This window comes from Callorhinus ursinus, unplaced genomic scaffold (genome assembly GCF_003265705.2).
Source record: "Callorhinus ursinus isolate GAN/ISIS: 27379988/994484 unplaced genomic scaffold, GSC_fseal_2.0 scaffold13, whole genome shotgun sequence".
Lineage (NCBI taxonomy): Eukaryota > Metazoa > Chordata > Mammalia > Carnivora > Otariidae > Callorhinus > Callorhinus ursinus.
In genome coordinates this window covers 22,373,483-22,389,931 of record NW_027397075.1, presented here as the reverse complement: position 1 = coordinate 22,389,931, position 16,449 = coordinate 22,373,483, and the positions used below count along the sequence as shown (strand labels likewise).

The window sequence follows — 16,449 nt, the reverse complement described above, 5'->3', positions numbered from 1 at the left end:
CAAACTATGATTCCAAGTATATGACATTTTGGAAAAGACAAAACAATGGAGGCTGTAAAAAGGTCAGTGGTTGCCAAGAGTACGAGGGGAGGAGAACAGAGGATTTCTAGGGCAGTGAAAATACTCTATATGATACCATAATAGTGTCTACAAGTCATTATACATTTCTAAACCCATAAAATGAACAACACCAAGAATGAAGCGTAATGTAACTATGGACTTGGGGGTGATTGTGATGTGTCCCTGTAGGTTCATCACTTGTAACAGATGTACCACTCTAGAGGAGGATGCTGATGATGGGGGGTGGTCTGTGCATGTGTGAGGACAGGGGGTATATGAGAAGTTTCTGTGCCTTCCCCTCAGTTTTGCTGGGAGTCTTAAATTGCTCTAAAAAAAATCAATTAAAAAAATGAAGCAATAAGTTGAATTTTACATTAAAAAAACCCAATTCCAAAAAATATCATGAAGCTATTTTTGTTTTTTATTCTTACACATCAATTTAATTTCAAATCTACATTATAGAGCACATTTTGTTCCTGAACCATATTATGTTATTGGCCAATTGTGCCTTTTTTCCTATATAATTAATTCATTAAGGATTTAATTTATGTTAGTGAAGTTGCTGTCATTATTTGGTTACATAGGAAAATTACTTTTATTAAGCTTTTTATTTTGAAATAATTTGACTTATAGACAAGTTACAAAAATAATTGAGAGTTCCCATATGCCCTTCACCCAGCCATGTTCCTGTGAGCAAGCATCTTACGTAACCATGATACAGTGATCTGACCTAGGAAATTAGCATCGATGCAATACTAGGAACTCATCTCTAGACCTCATTAGGATTTCACTAGTTTTCCCCTAATATTCTAGTTCTGGTTCAAGATTCTATGTTGCATTTAGTTCTCATTTCTCTTTAGTTGTCTTTAGACACTTAAGAATTTCTCTCGGAGAGAAACCTGACCTGTGACTGTTCCTCACTTTTGATGAGAACTGCTCCATTGTTTGTAGAGTGGCTCAGTGTCAGTTTGTCTGAGGCATCCTCATGGTTAGGCTGAGGTTGGGCATTTAGGGCAGGAATCCCACAGTGTTGTGTCCCTCTCTTGCAGCGTGTTGACACACTGTGTCCTGTCACTGGTGATGTTGATTTTGATCACTTGGTCAAGGTGGTGTCTGCTGGATCTCTGCTCAAGAGAAGTTATTAAGTGCCTCGTGGGGAGACAGTTGGAGACCATGCAAATACCCTGTTTCTCATAAGTTTTTTAAGAGATTTATTAATTGGGGCGCCTGGGTGGCTCAGTCGGTTGAGCGTCTGCCTTCAGCTCCGGTCATGATCCCAGGTTCCTGGGATAGAGCCCTGCATCGGGCTTCGTGCTCGGCGGGAAGCCTGCTTCTCCCTCTGCCCCTCCCCCTGCTTGTACTCTCTCTCTCTCTTTCTCTCAAATAAATAAATAAATAATTTTTTAAAAAATTTATTTATTTTAGAGGGGGGTGGAGAGGGAGAGAATCTCAAGCAGACTCGTGCTGAGCTCAGAGCCTGGCATGGGTCTCAATCTCACAACCCTGAGATCACGACCTGAGCTAAAGCCACAATTCAGACGCCCAACCGACTGAGCCACCCAGGTACCCCTTCTCATCATATTTTTTCATAGACTTTATCTTTTAGAATAGTTTTAGGTTCAGGGAAATTGCTTTAAAAATAAACTTTATATTAAAAAATTTAAAGATATACCTCAAATAAAATTTGTTACTTTAAAAATCCCTCTTAATCATATCATGTAAAAACTATGAAATAATTTAACTGATCCCTAAGGGGATTCATAAAGGTATGTATTTCTGTGAAAGGCTTTGAGAATCAGATGAATTTGGAGATGCTGAGGTAGACAGAGCAGAGGAGAGACCAAGCTTGAGCCAGGAGGAATCCTGGTCTAGAAGAGGGTCACCTCCTGCAGCTCAGCAGTGGCTTGAGAGGAGGATATGAGCTGATAAATGCGACTTTCTGAATAGAGCACTGGTAAAGTGAGCTGAGGCCAGAATTGGTTTGTTCTCTGTTTATCGGGCATCCATTTGTTGCCAGTCACAGTACTAGGCTGGGGGGTACAAAGACGAAAAGGGTCTACCCCTCGGCCTCTCTCCCCTGGTTGCAGGCTCCCTCTCTGTTTGGGCTGATGGGGCTCCCGAGCAGCTGAGACATCACCCACCATCTCCTGGTAGGTCCCTCCTGCCACTCTTGTACCTCCAGAAACCCCACAGGCAAGAAGGAGGGGTGCTCTGGGGGACTCGCCTCCATTGGCAGCCTGGACAAGAGATGGTTGCCCTGGAGGGTGTGTTTGATCTCTTGTTCTGTCTGATTTGTATAAACCAGAAGTCTGTTGATGTTAGATTTGGGTGCATAGTCATAAAACTTCCCCTGTCCCTGAGGAAATGTTTTGAGTGGATCTTTCCTCATTTAGAAGAGTAGTCAAAATATAAACCAAAGTGCCCTGGGTGGTGATTTACGGAGAATCAGTAAATCAGTAATTTACTGAGAATGCTAGTGCAGCATTCCACTGGCTTCTACCCCTTGCCAGTCTCCCCTGATCCTGCATGAGCTCCAGCAGTTTGACTTCCCATGATTTGGGGGGGCAAAGGACATTTAGTTATTACTGCATCATCAGTGTCATGCTGAGGTCATCTGGGTTTTTAGTGCTGCTATTCTTGCTTTTAATTATAAAATGCTCTTTTTTTTTTAAAGATTTTATTTATTTCAGAGATAGAATGAGATAGAGAGAGAGCATGAGAGGGGGGAGGGTCAGAGTGGGAAGCGGACTCCCCGCTGAGCAGGGAGCCCGATATGGGACTCGATCCCGGGACTCCAGGATCATGACCTGAGCCGAAGGCAGTCGCCTAACCAACTGAGCCACTCAGGCACTCCTAAAATGCTCTTAACTTAGCTTCATGGTAATTAATTTCATTTGTCCTACATCGTTTTGTTAACCTCTAAGGAGTGGGATATTATATACTTGGTTCAGCAATGTATCAGTTTCTCAGTAACTATGTTGCAAGTCCTATGTGAATTGTAATTCACGAGTGAATCATTTGCATCTCTTTTGCTAAACCAAATGTATATATGATCCCCACCTCTGGTCTCCCCTGGCCCTGCTTTAGAGAGTCACTCCTTTGGTGATGTGCTGCTTGTGAATTTGGTGTTTTGTTGTTGTTGTTGTTGTTGTTGTTGTTGAGAGAGAGAGAGTGTGGACACGCACCCATGTGTGGGAAGGTTCAAGGGAGGGGCAAGGGGAGAGGGAGAGAGAGAATCTTAAGCAGGCTCCACACCTGCCCAGCGCAGAGCCGAACATGGGGCTCCATCTCACAACCTTGAGATCCTGACCTGATCTGAAATCAAGAGTCAGAGGCTCAACAAACTGAGCCACCCAGGCGCCCTGGGAATCTGTATTTTTGGGTAACTGACAACATACTAGTAAAAGTAAATTAACATAATTGCTATGTTATTTTAGATTTATGTGCCATTATTTTGTAATATAAAATTATAGATGATAAGTAATCCATATGTTGCTAGGAACCAAGCTCATTGCAACTTGTTTATCTTGAAATGCTTCTTGGTTATCTCTAGCTTTCATGTTACTGGACCGTGGAAGTGTAGGGATTAGGTAGGCTGCCTCCCCTAAGGGCTCTAAGGACAAACCGTCTGAGAGTATTGTGTAGAGGAAAGGAGGAAGCTACGAAAACCAGGAACAGCTTAGAAAGTTTCACCCTTTCCCCCAAAATTATACCAAAATTATAAGCCAAGTAGGGTTAACAAACAATCTCTTTAAAATCCAATTATTCCATGTATTATTGACAAGTCCCTAAGAGGACTAGAAGCTAGGTTCGAGTATATTTTAATGGGAAGACCTGAAGTCAGATTTCTTTCCTCTCAACAACGGGGTAGGTTCTAACTGTGGGAATTAGAATTTTGATCTAGGAGTGGATAATAAGCTATGAAAGCAGCCTGTCCAGACACTATAGTTGGAACAAGGCAAACACTATCATAAATGATCACCTGAGAGTAGATTAAATGGAAAGATACCCAATGAAAGAGAGTATGGAAAATGCCAAAGACATTTTAATATATAATTCACACTTCTTTCTAAAATAGTCCCGATGTCCAAGAAAAGGAAGAAGACTCCCTTTCACTTATTCATCAGATATTTATTGACTGTTGATTATGTAGCATGTGCTGGATGAGCAGACAGACATCCCTGCCCTATGCTTTAAGCTGCCTTCAGGTTCTAGTTCTCTGCTAGTAAGACGTAGAACTTTAGTAACGAGACCATGTATAGTCATTAGGAGCATGCACCCTAGAACCAGGCTCTCTGGGTTTTCCTAGTTTACCACTTCCTAGCCATGTGGTCTTAAGCAAATTCCTTAAATCTTACATTTCTCTATCTGAAAAATGCAACCTTAGAGCGATGTGATAATTGCCTAAAATAATCCATGAAAACTCTTTAAAACAGTGCCTGGCACAGACTTAGTGCTCGACAAAAGTTTCATACTATTATCCACTCAATATCCTTCATTCAATGTATTTATCCGCCCATTAACACACGCCAGGCTCTGTTCCAGATTCTGAGGGTGCAACGGGAACTTCAGAGGCTAACATTCTAGAAGGTGGTTTATTTACATCATGGGTTAAATGGGATCTCGTGAGCTAGTCTGTGAAACAAAACACCGTGTTTACATAAGGTTATTTCTGTGGGAACACCCCTTCTGAATTTTCTACCCCTGATTTATGGAACAACATTTTGGACCATACTTGGGAAAGGCCTAAGGTAATCTTAAGTGTCTGCGAGTATGTGAATATGTGTGTTTATGTGTATATGTCCTCTGTTCAGTGGTGAAAGTTTTTAATACAAGCCCCAAATCAGATTTCAAGAGGGATACATTTACCTACTTGGTTAAAAACGTCATATTTTCAGCATAGTTGGGAGTGAGGAGCACAAAGACAAACAAACAAAAGCTAACAGATTTTAACTTCTATTCCTGGGTGGGAAGTTGTTATAAAAAATTTTTTTTTAAAGAAAAAACTCTAAGAACATAAAGTAGTAGGAAATGGCTAATGCTTTTTTGGAGACAAATAGTTTAGCAAACCAACTATTACCAGCCAGTCTTAATATTCTTATAATGTTTATTATTTTTTTATTTTTCCACAATTAAGTCTGGAAATAAAAAATATTCAATTAAAAATAAGTATCAAACATATGTTCAAATTGTACCAAGAACCACTAGAGGTGAGGAGCATTGAACACGCCTTGGACAGAGCTTTTGCTAAAAAGGGCAGGCAAATTTCTGTTCTTATGTTAGAGGACAGAAAGTATATTTCCGTGCTTAAAATCCCTAAACATTTCTTCCATAAATCCGACGTGAATCACTCTGAGTGAGTTCACTCTTTAAAGCCAAATTTCTCTCTCTGGTTTTATTGTTTAGGTAGATTAAGAACTTCTGATTAACATTTTCATTATCTTAACCCTTATGATTTAAAATTTAATTTAGCGCTTTTAAGTTAAATAGGATTTTTCATTTCTGCAGTCATGTTTGTTGCTCTGCCGTAAACTGTAATTTTAAAACATTGAATGTTAAATGTGAAAACCTATACTAGATTGCCTGGCTTGAGCTCTGTGTGGTATCTTCTAGCTTATTAATATATCCTCATATTTATTAACATTTATTATGCACTGAGCATACAAAAGTAAAAAGCCATGATCTCTACCCTTAAGGAGCTTCCAGACCCACAAGGGAAGCACGTAGTGATCACAGTCGATAATCTGCTCTGGTGGGATTCACCGAGGATGCTCTGGGAGCGCATCAGACTGACACCTTACCCAGGTTTAAAGGGACAGGGTACCATTCCTTAGGGAAATAATTCCTGACTGAATCCTGACAAGGAGTAGAAGTGATCTTCACAGAGAGAAAGAAGTACATGTTTAAAGGTCCCGGGGATCAAGGAGAACATGGTCTCTTCAAGAACGACACCATGGTTTTAAAATCAAATGGGAGATTGATGAGTAGATGAGGAGGCTGTAAGCAGGGTCAGATCTTCCCGTTCACTTCCTGTCTCTCCTTCCGGGCCCCCACTTACACGTTGGTCCGACCATCTGAGGTTGTCCCTCAGCTCTTCGGAGCACTGTTCCAGGCACTCCCCTACAACTCTTTTCTCTCTTCTTTGTAGTTCACTTTGGATCCTTTCTATTAGCCAGTCTTCAAATTTAATGATTTCCCCACTCTGTTGAGTTCATTCTGCCAATGGGCCCATCAGATGTATTCTGTGTGCTTGTTTGTTTGTTTGACTGTCATCATGGCTTATGATGGGGATGGGGACGGGACCCCCTGCTGCTTCCTCAGGGTCAGATGCAGTTGTATGCTGGAGCTGACTTATTACATTTTTAGAAACGTATGGGGCATTCGACATCATGTTGGTAGTTTTAAATTGACCATGACAGAAGGTTTCACATCAGAGAAATTGGCAGACATCATGAAACAGGACCTCTTTGCCCCAAGAGAGCTTCATTTCAAACATTTGCCATCACACCACTGAGGGATTTTACTCAGTAAAAATGTATCTATTCCTCGGGCCAGGTGCACAAAGTTTCCACCCATCTTCCAGGAGAAGGTAGCTTTTGCTTTTCACCTTCCCCTAGGACATTTATCTGGTTATCTTGCAACCTCAGCTCTGATTGGCTCAAGAAAAAGTATGGTTTCGTTGATTAACTTCTTTCTCCTTGTTAAAGTAAGAGTTATGTTCATTTGTGGCACCCTACATCCTAAGAGGAAGTAGAACCCTTAGCAATTAGGGCTAGAAGAGTCTTTCTCTTGAATCATGTAAAACATAAGTCTGGAGTTTATTCTGAGCACTGTGAGAGGGGGGTCTTTGAAGGCTTTCCAGCAGGGAGACACAGTGCTGTGATGTTAACCTTTTAAACATGGTGACGTCTACCTCCTACTTGCTCAGCCAGAGCGGCCCCCTGATCGCTTTCTGCTCAGCATTGCCCATTTTCATGTGGTAGCTTGTTTCTAGGTCCTGAGCTCATTGATTCCTTTCACTAGTCATTTCTTTGCATTATCAGACTACTTCCATTCCTATAACTTATTCCTCTGGTGTGTATCTTTCTCTGTCCGTTTTTAGGTATGTTAATTACCCAAGTGGGTGATATCTGTGAAGATTTGGCCAATCCCTTCATTTCCATTGTTTTAGAACCTGAGCAAGAATTAAGGGAGAAAGTTTGTTTGGCTTCAGTCCCTGGGCAGTGAGAGTGAGGGAAAGGAAGGTGAGGCATGGAAGAATGGAGAACAGTATAGGACAGTGTGTTATCCTACTGCTGACTGGTTCATGATAAGCCACAGAGACACAACCACAGAGATGTTTCTGGATAAGCCTGTTACAAAGAAACTGCCTCCACATGGCCCACTGGAGGGAGGAAAAGAGAAGGGATTTTATCTGCCCAGGTTCCAGAATTTTCCCCATGGGAGAAATTCACCTGACTTTTAGACTTAATTAACCCATCCTTTCAGCAGCCGCTTCAGAAACCGAATCCTGAATTCTAGGGTTGGGCGTGGCATTTGACTCCAAGTGGCAGGAGGAACCCATCACTTGAGGTGTGGGCAGTATGACTCAGGTGGCAGACTGATTTCTATCTTTCACTTTCTCCATTAATTTGTAAGCTTATTGCCAAAAGGCGTCATGTCTTCTGTGGAAACAACAAATTATAATAAGGAAAGAACAGTAGCTAAGGAGCAAAAGTTCACGGTTGATGTCACCTGCCAACATAGGATTTTGGACAGGCCAAATAAACTCTTTTGGGCTCAACTTCCTTATCCATGGAATGGGGATTAAAGACCACGCAGAATAGTTATGAGGATCAAATCAGATCGTAGGTATAAAAATTGGCGGGGCTGGGGGGAAATGCACTATGTAAATATAGTATAGCATTATTATTCAGTCGACCGTCTTACCATCATGGCATCATGGAATCACAGTGTTTGTTAGGGAGCTAGGCCTTGGTGATCTCTGATGCAAGACTGCAGTTTTATAATTAAAGAATCTGCAGCAGAGAGGCCATATGGAATGTGACTATTAGATCAATACAATTAAGATAGTATTCTTGTCTTCTGTTTTTTAGAGGGGCAAACAGGCTCTAAGAGGTTATGTGACTTACCATGGTCACCATTTGCACTCAGCTGATACATGGCAGCAGGGCCAGTCTGGGGAATGCAGGACCATCTGATGCCAGAGCCCACACCTTCACTGGGTACACCGCAGCATCTCCCCAAGTGGCCCCAGCCAGCCGGCATCCGAGCTGGGCCTGGACTCCAGGACCCCCCCGAGTCCCGAGCTCTGAAGCTCCGCGGCACATTTTCCCATTCCAAACCCAGGAGTGATAGTGTGGCATCTGAGAGTCAAATTCTCTGCTAGGGGCTCCTTGGGCTAATGTGCCTTAGAGACCTCCCACCACCCCCCCACCCGTTACAGCCAGACTAAATGAGCTTTTGAAAAGATTTTTTAATTACCAATACAGCATATGGTGCCTAGTGGTTAAGAACATGCAGTTTCTGGAGCCTTCTGCCCGGGTTCTAATCCCAGCCCCAGTGCTGAAACAGGCTGCCCCTCCCCTCCCAGTGACTCAGCCTCCTCATCCACAACAGGAGGGAGGAAAGGTTCCCACCTCCTCGGGTTGTTGGGAGACTGAAAGGAGCTTCGAGTCCGCTGCTAAGATATATGTTTTCATTAAATAAAATAACTCATTCCTGGGTCTTATTTTGCAATTCAAATGAAATAGTGTATCATCATTCAATGAAAAATAAAGGAAAAGAAAAACACAAAATAGCAGGTCTCCCTTTGAAACTAAATAGGATCTGCTGGTAGGTTGGCCAGACCTCACTTCTTTTCGGGAAATACTCCACTTGAGGCTGCTTCTGTGGGGTTTTGTTCGATGGCAGACCTTTTCCGCTGACTTGGGAAGGGCAGTTCAGTTTGGGGGTCGGAGAGCCCGCCAGGCAGTCCCAGGAGAGTGGGGGCTCTCAGCCTGGCAGGTGGGACTCGTGCAGCCAAGCCTTGTGTGTGGCCCTTTGGGCATGACGCTTCTGTGCTCTTGACGTGGCACAAAAGACTGAACTCTAGAATCAGTCAAACATATGAATGGACCCCTTTGTGGAATTCCATGTTGTTTTTAGCATTTCTTTGGTAATTTTCAGCACAATAACTTCTGAGGTGATTCCACCAGGAACAAGGCCTTTAGACCTTTTAAAGTGTTTTCCTCTGTTTAGTTGAACTTGTACATTGAGGGGGCAGAAGGGAAGCAGTTTGATGCATTGTTCTCACCACGGATAACATGCAGACTGCCGGCCGTGGCAGTTTAACAGATTAAAGAGAAGGGTCTGGGGATGATATCCTGATGATACACCGTGATATTTTCTGGACTTTCATTTCCTAGAAACTAATTCGTTTAAAAAATTGCCGCTGTCCTTGAAATATTTGTGTTTGTGTGAATATGAGCAAAGCTATTTTCTCCTTATCATCCATGAAAAGCATGCAAGAGTTTAAAGAGGAGGTATTTTAAAGATTTATTTATTTATTTATTTATTTATTTATTTATTTATTTATTTATTTACTTGAGAGCGAGAGAGCAGGAGCTGGGGGGAGGGGGAGTGGGAGAGGGAGAAGCAGGCTTCCTGATGAGCAGGGAACCCGATGCGGGGCTCGATCCCAGGACCCCGGGATCACGACCTGAGCCAAAGGCAGGTGCTTCACTGACTGAACCACCCAGGTGCCCCAAAAGAGCAGGTATTTTAAAGGCATTTTGTAGAAATATAGAAAAGCAGCCTTAAAGTGACTTTGGAGTCTCTCTTTCCCACGAAATGCAAATTTGAATGTTTAGATGCCAGACAAAGGAGAAAGCAGACATCCCTCTAGCCGATGCTGACTCTAGCTGCTGAGTTAGGCTCAGCCAGGCCTCTGCGAGTGCGGGACTCAGAGAAGATGCCAAACCCGAGGCTGCTTTCCAGCCAGCCAGGGCTACTCACCTGCCACTTCCCCTCCTTCCCCATCTTTGCCTGGTTCTCCCCTCACCCTTTACATTATTTCCCCTCTCTCCTGTGATGTTTTCTTGCTTTGCTTTGGCTCTTTATTTCTAGATGCCCACTTGTGGCCAGATTTCATACTCCTACAGTGAAATGATGTGCCTTGGGTGTGGCATTCTATTAAAATTCATCCTGTTGGCGTGTACTATCCAAAATCTGAGGCTTAGTAATTATGAATCATGGAATTTTTTTTAAAGCAGGCTCCCTGCCCGCCGTGGAGCCCAAGGTGGGGCTTGAACTCACAACTCTGAGATCAAGACCCAAGCTGAGATCGAGAGTCAGGCACTTAACCGACGGAGCCACCCAGGCGCCCCTGAAACATGGAATTTTAGTCAAACATCTAGTTGCCCAGAAACTCTTATGTACATAAAAAAAAGAAAAGTTATAGGACATGTAAACAGTGAACTATCTTAATGAGGTTGCTTTTTACAAGCCAGATCAGCTTTTAGGGAGAAGTCAGTCAGAACTGTAGTTGGCCATAATTTATTGCTCTTTCTGGACTCAGTTATGAAAAGAAAGGCCTTATATTCTGCTTGATTCTTGAGCATCATAGACATTCATTCAGGAAAGTTTAATGACTAGGAGAAGAAAATTGTATTCACTGGTCCAAATCATAATCTCTGCTCTGCACATAACATCTATATGTATGTCTAGATTAATACTGCCAGTTTTCCATTGCAAAAAGAGGCTCTTTTGAGAGTGAAATGATTAAAACGTCGTATTTTCAGTGCCTAAAATATCTCAGATAGCAGTTAGAGTAAATTCCTGATGGTTTATAGCTGAGGTGTAAATTTGGCTGTGTAGTTCATCCTACTCTGACCAGAGGTGATTTTTACACCTCTATCAGCCATGCTTCTAGAGGCTGAGGCTTTGAGAAAAAGATCGTAGGAGACTGGCAGTTTTGGGCAGATGTGGATCTATACCTCGGGCACCACTGGTTGTAATTTAACCGGAGCAGCATTGCAACCACCTGGGTAGCCAAACGGCTGAGGTCTGCTCTTGCCCATGATCGTTAAGTGTGGAGGAGATTTGCTTGACTTCATGACACTGGATTTATAAAAAAAAAAAAAAGTGGGGGGAGATGTGTCAGGCAGGAACTACGGTGGCATGCTGCTGGGACCTGGCTGCAGCCAACTTCCTGGGGTGACTACCCTCAGACACTCAAGTGTGTCTCAGTGTCTGGGGGACACGGGGCTACTGGGTTTTATGTCAGTTCCACCTTCAGGGAAAAGCCTTGCTTTTCACAGATAACCTAATCTGTAGAAAGAAGGAACGGTAAGGAAAAAAAGAAAAAAGTATAGCCACAAAAGTCCTTTTTACTAATAGGTGGAGCTTACCATTTTTTCAGAGTGAGAAACCAAATTATAGGCTCACTGTCACAGACTCTTTCAACATCAAGAGTTAATGGCTGATTTCTTGTGCGTGGAGAAAAGCTTCCTAACTCTTCCGGACCACTTTAGGATCGATTCTGGAACCCACCGTCTTTCCTGATTTATCTAACTGTTCGGCTGTGTACCTCCACAGTGAGAGCTATTAGAGTTTTTGCTGATTTGCCTGGCACATCTCCAGCAAAATAGCCCATTAAAATTCAGATCCTTTCCCAATAATTGAGACAATCAATTTACATTAAACAAGGCACAATTATACTTTCATGTACAATTTAAATTCTATAGAAAATAATGAGTGTGCAATAAAGAGGGACACTTATTTTGATGCAAAGGGATGTTTTTCTAGTCTGCATAAACAAATCTTTCATATTTTCAAAATAGTCCCCTCATTATCGTTGGTGTAGGAGAACCCTATTGTGTGTTATTTTGACATAGGGACAAGTGTGTGTCCGTGGCTGCCTGTTTAATCAGCAGTGTGACTCTCTCTCAATGGCATTTAAATTGCAAGGGCTGAGATAGCCTAAGGTAAGTCCTTGCTTGCTGTTTGACATGAACTCAGGCTTATAAAAAGGGCAAACAAAGAGGATGCAAGTTGAGTGGGTGTGTTACCTTTGTGACTGCCTTAGTGAAATAGGCACTGGGCATCCGTCTCTGCCACTGCTCAATAGACCAGGGATCATGTGCTCGAGCCCCAGAAAATCATTTGGAGGGATTTGGGAAGGATGCACGGGGACTGGACCAGGGATGCAGTTGCGGGGGCCCTGAGCCTTTGTGCTGAGGGGTTCCTGGGAGAGCCGCAAACCGCAGGGAGTGAGCTCACCAGGCAGCAGGGCTCGGGGAGCGCACCCAGCCCACTGCAGCTCTCCGTGTGCAAGCTCTGAGTAAGACGGGTATGGTCGGTCAGGAAGTCTAAAGCACTGGAGAAACAGTATTAGGAAGCATATAGTACAAATAATGACAAGATAGAAAACAAATCCTGTCAGAGCCCGAGAATATATTTCGCTTCCGCGTGCTGTGTCTGTCTGTTTCTATAAATGGTCCAGAATAGAAACCGGATGTTTAAAATCTCTCTCCCTTTCACATGCTTGCCTCCCCCTCCTGTCTTCCTTCCTCTTCAGTATTAGTAGACTTACTATTTTTATTAGTTTGTATTTATATTCCCATTTTTCAATATTTGCCATTTGTGTGGATAACACATTAATTTTTAATGAAGTATTTTCAGACTCTTAGAATAGCTGAATCATAAAAGAAAACTTGAAATTGATATAGACTCTAAGGCAGCATTTAAACTGAATATTACAATTACTTTTCCCACTCACAGGTGGCAAATAGTCATTTTAAAAGATGGTGGGTGCTCCATTTAAATCTCTCCTATCTTTGTATAGCAGTCTAGTTTTTGTGTCTAATTTTCGTGGCACCAAGAGTGACTCAGGTACCATTCTAATGAAAATGAAAGAAATATCAAAACAATATTAGTGCTTTCTAAAAATTTCATCTTATCTGCAAGCACGGATTTTTGACAGGCCTCGCTGGTGTTAAAGAAAGTCAGTCGTGACTTAACTTGAACCTTGATTGTAATTTCTCACTGTAGCTCTGTTGCAGAACTCTGATTTTAATGAAGGCGGCATTTGTGTCTTTGAGTAGTTAATCTTCTCCAGTCAGGAATTGTTTGTAGTTTCGTACTTGTAAAATTACAATTAATCCTGGAAGATATATGAACAATTTTATATTACATGCTATTCCCAGAACTAAAGCTTTACAGTCCACTTTAGAACCATAAATTAGTAAGTATAGCTTCTTCCAAAAGTTGATTATAAGAAGCATGGACATGGGAGATGTGGCATCTTTGAGACTTTTTTCCCATTTGCAAGTCATAAGGAAACAAATGATCAGTTTTATGTGGGTAACTTAAATCGTATTTGAATTATTATATAAATTTGCACACACATGCATGCACACATATGGTATGCTTATATATCTAGGCTTGTGTTTTTGTATTAGAAGAATATAATCATTTCACATTTTATTCTCTGTGGTAAAAATTCTAAATAATAATATGGGGCGCCTGGGTGGCTCAGTCGTTAAGCGGCTGCCTTCAGCTCAGGTCATGATCCCAGGGTCCTAGGATCAAGTCCCGCATCGGGGTCCGTGCTCAGCTTGTGTTCCTGCTGTCACTGTCTCTGTCTCTGTCAAATAAATAAATAAAATCTTAAAAAAAAATTCTAAATAATATTACCTTTCTCAAGGACATTCTCAAGGACATTGACAGCAAATTTATATATATTTTCCAAATATTTGCATTTTATATTCTAAATAAAGATGACTGAATGTTTTTGGGAACACTGTGTGTCTTCTATGAGCTGAACTGCACCGAATGGCATTTTAAAGAAGCAGAGACACCTGAAAGATCAGTGGGGCCCCCTTGTCTTAGCGTCTCCCCGTCACCCTCCAGCCCTCCCCCCAGCAGACGCTTTCTAGGTAAGGAAACAGGCCCGAAGATGTAAGGCTCAGGGAGTGACTAGAATCTGTGATTTCTGACTGCTTCTCTTGTGTTTTCTGCTGAATTCACTCGACAATTTATCTGTTTCCAGAAGGAGGGAGGTGGGCTAGAACTGATAATCCAAGGCAAAATAGTATGTGCAGGTAAACAGATGTTTAGCAAAGCCGGCTGATCCAAAAAGTTCGAGACCAGAAGTTGGATGGTTAATTGAAAGGTCAGGAAATCATAACAAGTGATCCAGATGTTGGGCTGAGACATTTTCTTTGTGTACAGATCACCCGATTTGGAGTGCTATGTCATTTTTTCTGGGTACACCACTCCAAAGTTGCATCTTTTGACACATCCAATTTTGGTTTCTGTAAACCAGCTGAGGACATAAGACACGTGGGTAGCAGCCTCGCTGCAGAATTTGCTGTTTCGGTGACCCTCTTCCGCCAAGTCTCTTATGATTATCTCACGCACACTTAATTTGACAGACTGTAAAAAAAAAAAAAAAAAAAAAAACCTCTGCTTTGTTGTTTCTTTCTAAATCATTCCACTTAGTTTTCATTGAATCAGCAAACTCTTTTTTTAGCAATCATATTTCTGAGTTCACCGAAGGTTAAGTCACGCTTGTGCAAGCAGTAGAACCAGGCTTGGGAATACTGGTGATTAGTGGTCAGCGACCGAAAGTACTGAGTGTGCCCTGTTCTTCTTTCAGTCCTTCAGTGGAGATCAAAGGAAGGTGTTGGTTCATTAGATGATCAGGCTAAGTGGCCATCACTTCAGAGAGCTTCCGCTCTACTTTGGAGGGAACCACTAGAGTCAGACAAATGAAAATGTGCAAAATATGAACTCATTTTAGAAGACGACTCTGCAGTGCACTCCCCATGCACAATTTCCCTTTGCACCGGAGAGGGGGCAGCCAACCTGGAGGCAGAGGAAAAGGAGCTTTCTCTGTTCCCTTTTTGCTCTCTCTTCCCCTGGGTTAAGAAGAGCAGCTTCACACCACCCAGAAGCTGGGCCAGTGGAACATTCTTATACCAAGTGAACTTTAAAGCAGTGGCCACTTCAGCCCAGAGAGTCACCATTTGCGCACAGATTTGCGAGTGACCTGCTACTCAGTTGGGGATGGCAGGGGCTGCAGCCCTACTTTCTTTAGGGAGCTGATCTCTTCCTTGCATGAAGTCCTAGAAGGAGTGCTTTCTTAGGAGGTCAGGCTGCTGAAAATGCAAATGGTTTCCAAATGGGTTGAGATAGAGTCTTGGATTGAGAACCTGTGCCTGCTTTTCAAAGGGTACTATGAATGCATTAAGTCCCATTCCTAGAATGATAATGAATGAAGAAATCGACAAGTAATGAACAACTAACCTCTGTCTCAATCCCGGGAATGTAATCTTTCCACTTCTCTTTGTATCTTTTTTTTTTTTTTTTTTTTTTTTTTGGCCAAGCGTCCATCCATTTTCCTTTCTTAATTAGGTCATAGTATTCACCAAGATGATGATTAGAACACACAACTGCTTCACACACACACACAAAATAAGGCAGTATAGCTGCCTCTTCACCCGCTTGCTACATCCGTTGTGGCCCAAAGGGGCGGGGCAGCATTTTTCCCTATGGATTTCATGAACAATCAGTTCCACAAAATGGTCTTTAAAAAAAGCAATACAGGATTTACTTTGGGACATAATGCATAAACTCGACCCTCTCTTTGGAGGGGCAAAACATACATTAGTATATGAAAAGCCTTGATACAGCTTAGCAATGATTGATCCTTTGTAAAGTTTAAGTGGGCCCTCCTTAAAATAATAATGAAGAACATCGGTAAAAATTGAAAACTTTACAGCTAAGGGTGTAAGGACATGGCACTAAGGGTTCCAAGCCGCCCCACGGAGCTGGGTTTGGAGACAGATCAGATCACCCGTCTAGGTGTGGAAGTGACCCTATGGCACCTCCCAGAGGACCGCATGGTTTCTCGTGGCTCTGTGATCATCTTTCATCCCTTCACCATGCTGGTCCAGCCCTGGTCTTTATTGTCACTGTAGTTTGTACCCTACAGTGTTGTGTGATGGCCAGGTCCATGCTCTCTAACTCACAGGCAGGACGAGCTGCTCACGGCCGGGGCACACGCAGGCCCTGCCCAATGGCAGGTCTGTTAGCTGCCCGTGAACTCTGAGCTGTGCTTACTCCAGGCACCTGAGACTGTGTCATGGGATGGATTTCAGGAGAAACAGGTCCGCTTTGACGGGAGGGCTGGGGTGTCTCCGTTATGGCCCAGGTGGCTATGGATGAGCAAGGAGAGTAAACATCTGCTTTTTGCTCAATTCACAGGCTCTCCAAAGGGATTTTTGGTTTATGTTCTTCCTCTTCTTGGGGATCTAGAATCATTGCTGAGTATATACAGAAAGAAGATGTGTGTTCATGTCATTATTAATTTGTTAATTCGATGTTTATACATACACTCTTGAG

At 42.5% G+C, this 16,449-nt stretch overlaps 1 protein-coding gene across 5 annotated transcripts in view; it reads left to right on the top strand.

Moving 5' to 3' along the window:
- Nucleotides 1-16,449, top strand: part of SDCCAG8 (SHH signaling and ciliogenesis regulator SDCCAG8) — a 232,069-nt gene that overhangs the window by 167,033 nt on the left and 48,587 nt on the right. Inside the window, exon 17 of one of the 5 annotated variants that reach the window (XM_025877583.2) lies at nt 16,312-16,422. The exons of 3 other annotated variants lie outside the window; for them this stretch is intronic. In XM_025877583.2, the coding sequence (XP_025733368.1) occupies nt 16,312-16,414 (103 nt within the window). In that variant the 3' untranslated portion in view covers nt 16,415-16,422. Of the gene's footprint in view, nt 1-14,701; nt 16,291-16,311; nt 16,423-16,449 lie in introns of those variants that run through there. One more of the 5 variants, XM_025877586.2, reaches the window with a different exon arrangement.